Source organism: Oryzias latipes, chromosome 20 (genome assembly GCF_053564925.1).
Source record: "Oryzias latipes strain Hd-rR chromosome 20, Olatipes_Hd-rR_3.1".
Lineage (NCBI taxonomy): Eukaryota > Metazoa > Chordata > Actinopteri > Beloniformes > Adrianichthyidae > Oryzias > Oryzias latipes.
In genome coordinates, this window is record NC_136256.1 from 6605770 (window position 1) to 6620238 (window position 14469).

General features: G+C 39.2%; 1 protein-coding gene across 1 annotated transcript in view; it reads left to right on the forward strand.

Annotated features, from left to right (window-relative positions):
- The window catches only part of sspo (SCO-spondin), a 148275-nt gene that overhangs the window by 115780 nt on the left and 18026 nt on the right, over nt 1-14469 (forward strand). Inside the window, exons 96-107 of the mRNA XM_078938284.1 lie at nt 186-341; nt 440-564; nt 1006-1145; nt 3527-3573; nt 3657-3896; nt 5346-5507; nt 6038-6154; nt 8069-8207; nt 9891-10087; nt 10188-10358; nt 12861-12988; nt 13100-13239. Coding sequence (XP_078794410.1) covers nt 186-341; nt 440-564; nt 1006-1145; nt 3527-3573; nt 3657-3896; nt 5346-5507; nt 6038-6154; nt 8069-8207; nt 9891-10087; nt 10188-10358; nt 12861-12988; nt 13100-13239 — 1762 coding nt within the window. The remainder of the gene's footprint in view (nt 1-185; nt 342-439; nt 565-1005; nt 1146-3526; nt 3574-3656; nt 3897-5345; nt 5508-6037; nt 6155-8068; nt 8208-9890; nt 10088-10187; nt 10359-12860; nt 12989-13099; nt 13240-14469) is intronic.

Sequence of the window (14469 nt, forward strand, 5' to 3'; positions counted from 1 at the left end):
AAGACAGCATTCTATTGGTTCGAAAGAGGTTTTTTTTTCTTCTGGATACTTAAAAGGCAGAATTGACCAATCATGCATCTTCAGAGATGCATGCGCATAATTAGGGTAAATTAGTGAAATGCTTATAGGATAAATTGCCTTTTTGAATGATTGAATGAGACTGAGATAACTTGTTTCCTCTGCAGGCTGTCCTATGTCAGCATGGAGTGTTTGGTCTCAGTGTTCATGCATGTCCCAGAGACAGCAACGCTACCGTGTAGCTCTCACCTCCGCCACCAGGGGTCAGCAGTGCAATCCTGTAGAAACACAGAGCAGGAAATGCAGCTTGAGTCAGTGTGATGGTGAGTTTGGATGTCAGAGAACTTTAGCAGTATGGAATCAGTGATAGTGTGCCTATGAAAGAGCTGCTTGAGTGACCGTTTGGTTTCCTCATCTGCAGCCTGTGAAGCTCCGTTTGTGTACTCTGCATGCGGCGCTCCCTGTGACAAACAGTGCTCCCTGTTGGGCCGAGCAGACCTGTGCTTACCGAGCGCAGGGTGCACACCTGGCTGCTACTGTCCAGAGGTGATTCTGCCGATACACGAACCACCGCATAAGTTTTAAGAAAGTCACATCTTTTTTGTCAGGGCAATATCCATGCAAAAATGGCAATATTCTGTTTTAGTTCAAATCTTGTCTTCATGCTAGTGATTTCAGAAATACGAAATAAAAGTCTATGAGAAAATAACACAATGATTATTTTATGTTCACTTGATCAGTGGGGAACAGAAAATACCACAGTTTAGCTTTTTAACTATGTATTTATCATAAAGATTGTTAAAATATATTTTGGTAATTGCTTGAACTGGTGGTCTTTTATGAACTGTTACCTCTCCAGATTGTATCAACATTTACACATGGGATCTAGAAAAGAATGTAGAAGTAAACTATATGTATACAAATAGAAATAAATGTGTTTCTTTAAATGTATAAACAAAGCATTTCTTTTCCTATTCTTACCTGCAGGGTCTGCTGCAGCTGAATGGAAGCTGTGTTTCTCCAGAAAACTGCGGCTGTGTTTACCTGCAACACCATGCTGCAGAAAAGCCCCCCTCCACCATCACCGTCCCTCAGGGGGGCACCATCACTATCGACTGCAGCACCTGGTGAGCCCCGTCATATGTGTCCTTTGTCGTGCCAAAGTATTTGTTCTCTGGCTCAGACACCGACGTTTCACCGTCAACCCAGAACAAACACAGGAAGTCACTTCTTCCACATGTTTAGAAAACATTTGTTTTTCTAAAAAAAGTGTCAAATCAAATGTTGGCCTTGACAGTTTCATGCACAGTTCACTTGGCCAAAAACTTGATTTGGTTTTAATAAAATAACCAGTTTGGAGGATAAAATGCTGCCACATACTTAATAAAGAACAGACTTTCTGTCATTAGATGCAGATCTGGGGCACCGACTGCACATCTATGCGAATTTATCTGGGTTTTATCGTAATTTAGAAGTAAAACTAGGCCAGCTTCTACCCAACACCTTACTTTTATTCCACATGGAACACTGTTATTAAAACAGACTCCTGTCCAGTTAAAAGGCAGGTGGCCCACAGGACATATCAAGTCAGAGACAGCTCAGTAAGCCGATAGAGTGAAAATGTTCATATAAATTACAGCATTAGTTCATCGTATGACAGCATCACTCGTGCGTCACAAGTGCTTCCATTATCCTTACAGATAATTCACAACACATTTACCACACACACAACAATGGCACCTTCCATTTTCATTACGTCCCTTATGCGCAAGCTTTAAGGGAACTGCAAAACACCTGTTCTTACCTTAAGATTTAGCAGCCGCACCTCTCTATGACACTCTATGGCCGGACAATCCAAAAACCTGCAGCATCTGCACGGGTCAGTCCCCCCATACAGGGACAAGTGACTCAAGCTACGTTCACACCACTCTCTCCTTTAAATGATCACTTCCAATGAAAAGTCTACGTAATCTCAAGTAAATGTGTGTTTGGGGCTTCCGCGTAGCTCCGCAAATTTTTAAGACCGTTTTCAGGCTGAACATAAAAAACGCACGGCATTGTACACTCATTTAAAGTTAAACTAAATCTCCATCTCTGGCTCTGGGACGGAGTGGGACAATCGCCTTGGAGCCAACAAGAATGTAACATTTGAGTGTGTTTGGACAGGCCCCGCCCCTTTTAGATGCACATTTGCACCTAACAGTAACGGTTGTAAACTTCCATGAACTTGTTGCTTGCTGCTTTATGATTCTACCCCCCCTTCTATAATAATCTTCCTATGTCTTTAACCCCCCTTTCCTTTGTGCGCTTACACCCCCCCATATCTCTCTCCCATTTCCTCTTTTTCTTTTCTGTCCAGTCCAACAAAAAACAGAAATAAATATGATCAATGTAAATAAAGTTTAGTCTAAAAGAGGTTTATACAATTATACACCTTGTGTTTTAGAAGATTCATTAACCGCTATTGTAACAGAAAACTCTGTGCAACACAAGAGGCCTTTAGCTCTTACCTGCTTGCACAGGTGTTGAACAGAAGAAGTTAAGTTAATAAAAAAGAGTTAAACCAGTTTGAACTTTGACCAATCAGGAACTCTGATTTAGTGACATATGGAAGGTGTCCCTTGTCATTGACAGAAGTGCCAAGTGTTTGAAAATTGATTCCTGAGGATAAATCAGGCTTGATTCATGATCATGATTCCCTAGATTTGCACTTTGGTACTTTACACCAAACCTCTTCCAACTGCAGTTGGAGGACATGTGCTAGTATTGGACAGCAACAGGCCATTAAGAACACAGTGTGTCTGTAGCTTAAGTCTTTATTGACACAACTGCATTTGATCACAAATCTGCTTTTCATAGAAGTAAGCTGGACTAAGAACTTTCACAACCTAAGAGCCGTTTATTTCTCATGGAAAGGAACATCTATGGTTTGAAATCCTTTTAAAGAGTTTTTGCTCTTCAAAGCAGCAGAAAGATCTTACCTAGCAAATGTTGAGACAGGGTGGTGCAGTGGTTAGCACTCTGGCTTTATGGTGTGAAGGCCCTGGTTCAAATCCCAGCTGGGTTCTTTCTATGTGGAGTGGTGGAGCATGTTCTCCTTGTGCATCATGGTTTTTTTCCGGGCATTCAAACTTCCTTCCACAATTCAAAAACATGCTTCATTGGTTAATTGGTGACCCTAATCTCTAGGTTTATGAGCAGCAGAGTGTTTAGGGGCTACCCCACTTTCCCTAAACAGTAGCTGGGATAGGCTCCAGCAACTCTGACTCTGAAAGGGATTGATGGGGTTTCATGGAGTTATGCTACTGTACTGCCCCCTTTGGTCCAAGTTTATAACAGTCTGACATTTGCTGACATCACAACACATCTGGCGAGAAAAATTGTTAAAAAGTCCAACTCCAACTCTAATTTTGTCAACATATAACATATTTTGATTTGCATCATATTACACTGAAATAAACTAAGTCCATGGCATATTTCTGTTATGGTTTTGTTTTTTGTCCTGCAGCCTTTGCCATGAAGGGGTTTTGCATTGTGACACCAGAGAATGTGATGGTAGGAAACCTGTATGTTGAAAGTCTTGCTCTCTTTTTCCTCTGTTATGTGTTCCACCTTGTCGTTCTCTTTCCTTCCCGCAGTGATCCTCAGCGAGTGGTCAGAGTGGACTCGCTGCTCTCCTTGCATATTATCGTCCTCTGACCAGCTCAGTGCTTTAGTTGGAGGGGTGGTCGGTGGAGCCACCATGGTCTCCATCCAGAAACGCTTCCGGGCTTGTCTGGACCTGGACTCTGGTTTTCCTGTCCCTAAAGAAGAGGAAAGCCAGTGCTCTGGACTGCTGGTGGATGAGAGACTCTGTCCAGACCAGAACATCTGCAGAGGTAAGGATGTTTGTGGACCAGGAGAGCTTTTGCTCCTTCTGACCTTTAGATGGAAAAGTCTCAAGCTCTGGTTCTTTCCTTTGATCCTTAGCTAAGAATGACTATTCCGGTTTTGCTTTTTCCCGTTTCCCCTCAGTTGCTGCAGGACTCAGATACTTAGCTGAGATCAAAGGAAACAGAAGATTGAGACAAGCATAGCACCTGAAAAATGAAACGTCATATTAAATAGCATGGTTCACCATGTAATGACAGAAGTAAGCTATAGCCAAACATGTTCAGTGTATATATCTGTCACAGTGAAACAGCAAATTAACTCATGAATAAAGATGAAGAACCCTGTCGGAACAGTATATAGCAGGAAGTCAGTACCTATATATCTCACCATAGCACGTTTTACTGTTCCTGTTTAAATAGATGAGAAAATTAAGTTTATACAAATAAAATGTTAGGTGAGAAATAATGGATGCATGACACTTGTTGGGAGAAACAGTGAAGCTCAGTAGGTCAAAGATAATAAAATGAAAACATGCAGAAGCAGAAAATGAACTGAATTTAGGCATGTATGATGCTGTTCATGCCACTAATGTGACACCAATTAGACCCGCTCTGGTGAAAATGGTGATTTTAGCGTGTTCTTAAGTCATCTTTCTGATGATAAAGGACATTTATAAAGAAAATTGAGCTTCGAATTACATTTCTGAGTGTTTCTTTATTCAAATAGTTGTGAATCAGGAACAGAGGAAAAAAAGCTGTTTAAAAAAGCTTGTTTTTGCTACATAAAAGCTACAATCATCAGGTCACAAGCTCCCTTCTCCGCTCAATTCTGCTGCATCCACTGATAGACGATTAGATTCATGTAGATCTTTGTTTTCCTCGTCTGAGCTGGAATCTGGATCTAAACTCTACAGCTTAATAGCTCCAATATTTCTCACCTTTTTTATACATGATTATGCTGTTTTTACCGGTAATATTTTTGTTGAGGTGTGAGGGGCTGTAAGCTAGTGGGAGAGAGAACTCTCAACAAAGGAGACGGGAAGGGATGGGTGGGGTTCCTCTGCTCCAACAGTCCCACCCACAATTTATGGCAAATTTCAAGTTTTTCTTTAAATTTTGGCAAAAAAACAGCATAATCGTAATTAAAAAACATTTGGAAAACTTTTATAATAGATCCAAAGAGGGGTGGATTGAGAGTCTAAACATTTAATTAATTTTTCTTCTTGTTTTTATTCATGTGGTTTTTATCATTTTTTTAAATTGGTTTTTTTTGTGATTGGTTTATTTATTTGTACCTTTGCCACAACAGAGTAAACAATTTTCTTTAAAGTTTTAACTTCCTGCTCTTAAGATATTAATCAGATTTGAACAGTCTTGATATTTGGGGGATGTAAATATGTCTGTTTTAGACGTAATGATGAACAAATAAGAGTGTTGACGTCTCTGCTCCTTCAGACCTGTGTCTGTGGAGTGTATGGAGTGCGTGGACAGCATGTGCAGAGCCGTGCAGCGGAGGAGTCAGACATCGCTTCAGATGGCCCTTGAAAATTCCTCCAGGGCCGCGCTGTCGGGGCCGACAGACGCAGAGCCAGAGCTGCAACACGGGACTGTGTCCAGGTAGGAAAACATCACGCACATCCAGATTACAAATGAGTACAGGAGGATGCAGGATTTACTGTCAGGTGCTTCCTCATTCACTGATGTATCATTGGTTACAGATCTAATCAATACAAAAGTTCTACAACACTAAAACAAGCAGCAGGCTTAAGAAATTCTTGTTTAGTGGCTGTTAAAATCACTAAGTGCACAAGCTTAGGGTTTTCCATGGGCCAATCTGCAACAGGGATTTGTTACATTGTGTTTGTAAGGTTTGACATACATTTTACAAACCTGTGCATCATCTTGCACTGAAATGTTTTTCATAACCCAACAAATCCATCATTTTTTTGTAGTGATGTGTGTAGAACAGAGTCGAGGAAAAAGTAATGCACAGTATAATGGAAATGATTTGCAATTTGTTTTCTTACAAGAGATGAAATCCTTAAATCATCCAAATTTGACTTTGTTTTCTTAACATTTATTGACTCGACATACCTTCTTTCAAGAGGAGGAAGTTTCACAGCTGAACTATCTGAGATGTTTTGTAGGTGAGCGCTGTGAGGACAGGGAGCGGATCTACCAGCAGTCCTGCGCTAATCAGTGTCCTCGCAGTTGCACGGACTTATGGGAGCACGTGCAGTGTCTCCAAGGAGCTTGTCATTCAGGTAACAAGACCTCTGGATCTATGGGGAATCAGGAGTGACCTTAAAAAAAGACTCAAGCATTTGCATTTTGTGTGATTATATGCAAGGTTAAATGAAACTAATTACAATTCTGTTTGATTCTAAAATGCTTCAAAAAAAAAGATAAATACTAAATTTAACATGATCAATTTTATGGATCTGGTTCAGTGAGTTCTATTCAATCAGGCATTTTCTCTGTTGTAGAGTTAATTTGATTTGATTTGATTTATTGATTTATTGTAGTCAAAGCAATAAAGAATTTACACAGATTTATCAAACTCATTACAGAAATGATCAAATGCATAGATTAAAAAACAAAACAAAAAAAAGTCACTCAAATCACATATGCTTAATTAAAGACAGTGATTATCAAGTAGAGTCAAGTAGAGCTTGATTTATTGCTTGAAAAGGAGCTTATATAATCTCACTCCTGAGTTCATTCATTTTATAGTTTTACATGTTTTTTTTAATCCGGCTCTGATCAGATAGATTCTTTCAAGTAACAAAATCCAGTGCCTAGTAATGATTGATCATCTTCAGAAAACATTCATTTCCCACTATCTATCACACACCTAGGTGTGCAAAATTTGTTCTCCACATTTGACCCATCCCCTGGGGGAGCGGTGAGCTGCAGACACAGCTGCGCTCGGTGTCTGCCACCATTTAGGTGGCTTAACCCCCCAATCCAACCCCTTAATGCTGAGTGTCAGGCAGGGAGTCTTTGGTATAACACAGCTTGGATTTGAACCCACAATCTTCCAGTTACATGGCGGACACCCTAACCACAAGGCCACTGAGCTGGGTTATTAATGACTTCAGAGTTAGAGTTATAGCTCATTAGTAGATCTACTGTGGCCCTGAAGTTCAAATCACACCAACAAATCACTCAATGGAAAATATAGTAAAGATTTAAAAAACATTAAAATTTTGAAATCAAAAGAAAATTCCAGTAACCACAAAAAAAAAAAATTGTACGAAATAAAAATGATACATTTCAAGAATCAACATGAAAGGTTAAACAACAAAATACAATAAGAAACTGGAAAAGGTAGTTACTATGGGAAATGACTGATTTGAATGTTGATGTTTGAGTTTTTTTCAAATGCATCTTCTATGTCTGCATACTAATAAATGTTTTATGATTAGTATGGAACATTTCCGGTATCGCTTCATGCCAAAGAAATTCTGGTTAAAATTATGGAAAAACATCATCCAGTTGGCGTTGTTATGTATTTTAGTTTCTTCTCTTGTTTCATTTTTTCAGATTTTATTTTGTTTTCCAAAAAGATTTTTGTTCTTTTTTATGGAAACCAAAAATCAGTCAGGAGCTTTAGTTCCTTAATTTAAAGTCAAAGAGAACAAAAAAAAGTCATCATTGATTCTCTCTATTGAGTACTTTTGACAGCCAATCAGTGTTAGAATTTTTTTAGCGGTAAAAAGAAAAATGATTTTCTTTTTATTTTCGGTCATTTATAACCCTCTTTTCAATCAGGTAAACCAATTAACTAATGATTAACAGGATTTCAATTTGCATCAAGAAAAAAGACATGTCTGTAATCAATTATATTTGAAATGTATTTTTATTTTATTTTTTGATAAAAGTGTCAGTTTTGTAAATTGTTTCTCCGTTGGCATGTAGAATTACATGCTTTGATTTGCTAAACTTAATATTTTCTGATCTTCTTTTATGCCTTATATTGAAAAATCCATTCCAAAATGTATTGCATTTTAGTGTTTAAATGAATCAACTCTTGTTTATATCTGAAGCTTATTAAATCCCTTGTTTATGTAGTTTTTGTCATATTAACATTGCATTTGAACTTCCTCATAGTTCCTCACATGGTGTTTCTTTCATATCTTCTGCTCTATCTCCGTTTTCTTTTTTTGTAACTGTAGGATGTCGCTGTCCAGAAGGTCAGCTTCTCCAGGATGGACACTGTGTGCCGGTGGCAGAGTGTCGCTGCGGCATCCCATCAGGCAATGGAACACTGGAGTTCAGTCCCATGGAAGAGACGACTGTGGACTGTAACAAGTGGTGAGGACTTCATGAAGGAGAAGCACAAATAGAGGAGTCTGGGTTCTTTATTGCCTTTCACACAATTGCCCTTATGGGTGGATCCGGGCTGTCTGCTGGTGGAAAATCGGCCAACCCGAATAACAGCAGCGAAATATCAAAACCGTAGAGAGAAAATGTTCATGCAGATTTGTGTGCAAATCCTGCGCACTGCACAAGGACTGTCAGTTACGTCTGAAGTGATAAGTGCACACTCCTTCTGGGATTCTTGTGGTGCACCCAGACTGTTAGAACTCAGGAAATTAGACAATCAGAGTGTAGTTTATGTGAGCGTGCTATGGGCACATAGGTATCACATGCACACACCGTGCGCACAGCATTCACACGGGGTCAGTGCAGGACCAGCAGTCACGCCTAACTAACATGTGGTCCCTTAAGGTAGCCGTATGAGCCTTAAGAGAACTGTCACACACACCTGCGCGCCCTTTATGATGCAGCTGCTCCTTACCACGAGCCTTCATGGGCCCGGACAACCTAAGGTCAAGCATTGTGACTAAGGCCTAAGAAAACAGTAGTGGCATTGAGATGGTCAGACAGTGTCAGTTCTTTCAAGGTATGAAGGTTTGTGATTTGTGCAGACATTCTTGGACGGTTTGCAGGTAAAATAACAATAGAATTACTGGAGTGTTTAGCAAGTTATCAAAGTTTCTTTTACACAGCTGGTTGGTTAATAAACAAAACCTTTTGCTTCTGGATTAATTCAAAGCATTGCTAGAACTAAAATCCATTTGAGTAGAACTTTATTTCTTAGGTTATGATATTCAGTCTTTTATGTCAGTTTAAAGACTCACTCCAATGAAAATTGTGTTTTTAGCACGTTCTTCCCCTCATGATGAACGACATATATAAAAGAATTTAAGATTAAATTTGCAGTTCTGAGTATTAATGTGTTTAGTTTGCAATGGATCAAAACATGAAAAATTTGGTTGGAATAAGCTCTCAGTTGGGACTTAAAAAAACGAAAAAAGTCTCTCTGCTCCGCTCCATTCTGATGCATCCATTTACAGACAAATAGATCCAGGTTTTCCTGGTCTGTGCTGGAATCTAACGTTTGCTTGGGGTTGTTAGGGGCTTTAAGCCAGAAGGAGAGTGTTAAAAAGGGATCAGGGGAAATAAGCAGAGGCTTACATCTGCGCCAGGATTCTTGCCCACAACTCATAGGCAAGTTTCTGGACAAACCATGTCCCAGAAAGTGGCACTGCTTTTATATTATTATTTTGGCAAAAAAACAAAACATCATGATCATCATTAAAAGACCACTTTGAAAATAAATCAAAAGATGAAAGGTTTTGGATGATGTTTGAATTCTAACCAGTCAAAGTTTTGAATATTTTGTAGAAAAGGAATTTATGCAAAAATGATCTTCACTTCTTAACATCCATTTCAACATATTTGAGATGTTGACAGATGAACCTCTGTGTTTTTGAGCTATGGGATAAACTGGTAAAATCTTAGTGTGTTTCAGGCTCATGTCTTTTTTGGTGCATGACTAATAATTGTTTGAACAGCAGCGGGTCTGAGTTCAAATTAAAGTTTACTTGTTAAAATTGCAAACAGGAGTGATGACATGAGCCATGGTGGAGGTTTTGGTGTCAGTGTTTTGTCCATTCTACTGAATTTAACCTAAGTCTCAAACGTTTTCAGCGTTTGTGTGAATGGAACTCTGCTCTGCACCAAACATCCCTGCCCAGTTTATGATTCTTGGAGCTCCTGGAGCTCCTGCTCTGTGTCCTGTGGACTTGGCCGAATGACCAGGACTCGGACCTGCGAGGACACTGAGGGGGGTCCTTCCTGCGGGGAAACTACGCAGACTGAAAGCTGCCGGCAGCAACCTTGTCCAGGTCTCCTGTGACTGATGCATCCACAGGCAGAGTAGCATGAACTTCCCTGTTTTGCATTTTCATGCAGGACTGACTCTGTTTTTGTGTTCTGTCCGTTAAGTGGGCTGCTTGTTAAGCGACTGGTCATCCTGGAGTGAATGCAGCGCCTTGTGTGGTGGTGGGGTGATGATACGGAACAAAACCGTCCTCCAGGAGGCTGAAGCTGGAGGGAAACCCTGCGATGGACCACTTGAGCAACACGTCATCTGCAACACCAACCGCTGTCTGCCCGGTACACCACCCACTAAAAGACACTGATCCACACCATAGATCCTGAATCTTTGACTCATGTGCAGAGTCACATTTTGATTCACTTCTTGACAAGACTTAAATGTGGTTGTTGCTGCAGAAAGAAAATGAGCAATACATGCTGGTAAATTTTATTTTAGTTACAGAATGAACCAAAATAAAATCAGAATGCACAGTGAACTTCTGATTAAAAAACATATAAAAAAAGCCAAAAAGTCAAGTTTGTTCTGAAAACCACCTTTAAACCATTGTGAAGCAGTGGACATAATTCTAACTTCTTCTTTATTCCTTTTTTTAATCTATCATAGATAGTAACTCTCGGATCTGCATCATATCTGGATGCAGCAGCCTCTCTTTACCTGTGCAGTTGGGACACGACTATTTGTAGAAAACATGAACGTGTTCTCTGTTTTGTTTTACACCAGTGGCCCCCAACCTTTTGGTCCAGTTTAACATCAGACAATATAATAAGTTGGCGTCTGAATATTATTGTCTTGTCTCCAGTTTCCTTTAACTTTTTAGGGTAAAGTTGATGTTCATCCTCAGTAAAAAATCTGCAGCTGCTTTAAGCTTTAATTGTAGGCTACACTGTATTTCATGTAAGAACCATTAAGTAAGGGTTAATGGCCGATGAAGTGTGCATTATCACTTTTTAACGCACGCCATGGAAGCATTCGCGTCAGACTGTTGTCTGCTGCGAAGTGCGTTAAATAGTGATAATACACACTTCGAAAGCCGTTCACCCGCTTATACCATGTTCACTTACGAAAGAAAGAAATAATAACTAGTTTTTAGTCCTTAATTTTTTCCGATTAGGATCGCTTTTTTCACAAAAAGCGGACTATTTGTTACGTGGTGCTTTTTTTTCTTCCAGACGATGAAGCTAAAAGTTGTTTTAAGGAAGCCGGCGCAGTGATACAGAAGATTTAAGCTAGGTGACCGGAACTTCTTTTTGGGGTCTGCGGTTATCACTTTTTAATGGATCATGGTATAAAATTTAATATAGCAGCCTTCATTAAACATCAATCCAATGGTTGAACACATTTAAAAGCAGCATCTTTGGAACATTAGACAGCCGGTTGCTGAAAATTGTACATTATTGTGATAGAGTGAGGGAACTACTGTCTGACTAAAAACATTGACTTATGGTACGGGTGAATACTAGATTCTGATTGGATGCTGGGTGTGAATTAAAAAGTGATATACCACAGGATAACCGCACGGTGAAAAAAGAAGTTCCGGTCACCAAGCTTAAATGTTTTGTATCACTGCTTCTGTAACCCTTGTGCTATCTTAGATGACCCCACCCTTACATTGACGTGTTCTCCCTACCATGACAAAGGTGGATAAAGGTGGAAAGATTTCATGTAATCCATGGACACCAGTGAAGATCACAAATCATTGAAGAAAAAAGGTTCAGCACACTGTCAAGTGGTCTAGATGACCCAACTCCCAATGTTAAAGTGCCTAGGATAGCACAAGGGTTAAAACAACCTTTTGCTTCTTTTTTTGGACAAAAACAAGCAGTAAGAGGTGAACTTTCTCTCTCAATTGATGCTTTATCCAACCCACCGGAAAGATCAGCAGCATATATATACTGTATGTCGCTTTATATCGGGGAATCTAGACTGCAGCGGTGGTGCGGCGCGCCGCAGACTATTTGTTTATTGTGAGAAAAGTGATCCAAATTGGGAAAAAACAAGGACTAAAAACTGGTTACTATTTATTTCTTTTGTAAGTGACCATGGTATAAGCAGGTTAATGGCCTTCGAAGTATGCATTATCACTTTTTAACGCATTTCGTGGAAGCAACCATCCGATGCGGCGTGCATTAAAAAGTGATAATGCATACTTAATGGGCCATTAACCCTTACTTATACCTTCATTGGTTCCACCAGAGTGTTCCTTGAAGCTAATGACTTCATACAGCAGCACAATCCTTCACCGGCTCTGTTTTGTGTTATGTGTTCACATGTCACCTTTTCATTATTATAACTGCTTCAAAGCACCTAGAATATTATATCAAATGTAATACTCTTCTGTCTTGTTTGTTTTGTATTTTGTTGTTTGTCTTGTTATATATATATATATATATATATATATATATATATATATATATATATATATATATATATATATATATGTATTATGTTTTGTTGTTCCTTTTATGTTTTGATTTGTGTTTAATGTTTGGTTGTTAATTAATCTCTTTTGTTGTTGTTGTTTTCCATGTTTTGTTTTAGTTTTACATTTTGTTGTTTGCTTTGTGTTTTTTTCTTTGTTTGTTTATTTTTGTTCAACTGTGTGTTTAATGTTAGTCTGTTTTGTATTTGTTCTTTGGTGTTTTGTTCTTTGTTTTGTAGATTGTTTTCTGTTATTTGTTTAGTTTTTGGTTGTTTTGATGATTGGTTGTTTGTTTTATGTTTGGTGACGTGTTTTTTAATGTTTGTTTGTTTTGAATGTTTTTTTGTTTTGTATTCTGCAGACTGTCCCAGCTGGCAGGTGTACAGCGACTGCTCAGGATCTTGTCCGTACACCTGCGAGGACTTATGGCCTAACACTCAGTGTCTACCTGGCCCCTGCACACCTGGATGCACATGCCCTTCAGGACAGGTGTGAACATCAATGCCTGCAGTTACTGACCTAAAACGACTGTTGGGGCCGAGGGTCTCACCAAAGACCTGGTTCAGTTTGGAGAGCATCTCTGACGGGTCACACTCTCAGGTATTTTATAGGGGCTCCTGCCTGGATCGAGCTGACTGTCCGTGTTCGGTTCTCTCGCTGCCAATGGAATTCCAAAGCTGGAATGAGAGCAGTGAAGTGCTGCAACCCGGAGCAACAGTTCAGCATCTCTGCAACACATGGTAAGAATCTGTACAGATGGATGATTATACACTCACTGGCCTCAAATCTGCTGACAAATGACTAATCACACTCATTCAGTTAAAAAGAATAAAACATAACCAATTTGCTCCTTCAGGCATGTCTGTGGAATTGTCAAGGTTATTTACTGTTCACTCAGGGCAAAAAAGCCCATCATTTATGTTTTAAAACAGCAGCGATGATGGGATGACGATGAAAACATCACTGTCTGTAGATGACCGTTTTGGTCTATAAAGTTTTATCACTGTGGAGTAAAAGCATTGTTGGTAGGAGATGAAAAAAATAGTATTTTTCTCAACTAAATATTTGGGGTTTTCCTTAATATAGTAAAGCAAACTGCAGCTAATGGAAACCACTGGAAAGGATGAAACCTCTTGTGAAACAGAGCAAAAGCTGCTGCTCTGGTATTTTAACCCTTTTTTCTAGTTTGTGGAGCTCAAATTCCTCAAAAGGAATGATTTTGATTTAAGTTGATTTAAGTTAATAAAAATTTAAACTATAAGACCGATACATCCTTTATTCGTCTACAGGGGTTTTATTAGTTTCCATCATTTGAATACTCGATATACAAGTTTACTAAACAAAATTGAGTAGTTGGAAGCCTCAAATAAACTCAAAAATCTTTTGTAAAATTGTGTTTTATTAAATTAAAAACTAAAAATCTGTGTAAAGACAATACAACAGCAACAACAAAATAACCCTTTGACCTGAAAACTGACTGGGCCATTAGAACTAACACCAGCAATCATCTGTATGTTAAAGTTTTTTCTTTTTTACTTGAGTAGTTCTTTTTCTGAGCTACACAATGGTGCAGAAGTGAGCACTCCCGCCTCACAGCAAGAGGACTCTGGTTTGAATCCCAGCAAGGACCTTTCTGTGTGTAGTGTACATGTTCTCCTCAGTTGGTTTTCTCCTTCCACACTCCAAAAACAGGCTTCATAGGTTTATTGGTGATTCTAAAGTGTCCATAGATGTGTGGTTGTGTAGTTCTACAACACACTGATGACCTGTTCAGGGTGTAGCATACCTTCACTCAGCAGTTGCTGGGATTGGCTCCAGCAACCCTGTGACCCCAAAATTGATTCAGCTGCTTCAGAAAATTGATGGATGGAGGTTTTCCCATCCATCTTTGCAGAATTCTTATAATTTAGTCATTTTAAATAAGTGACACTCTCACTTAAATTGTTCATTTTAACGGAAAATGTATTGTT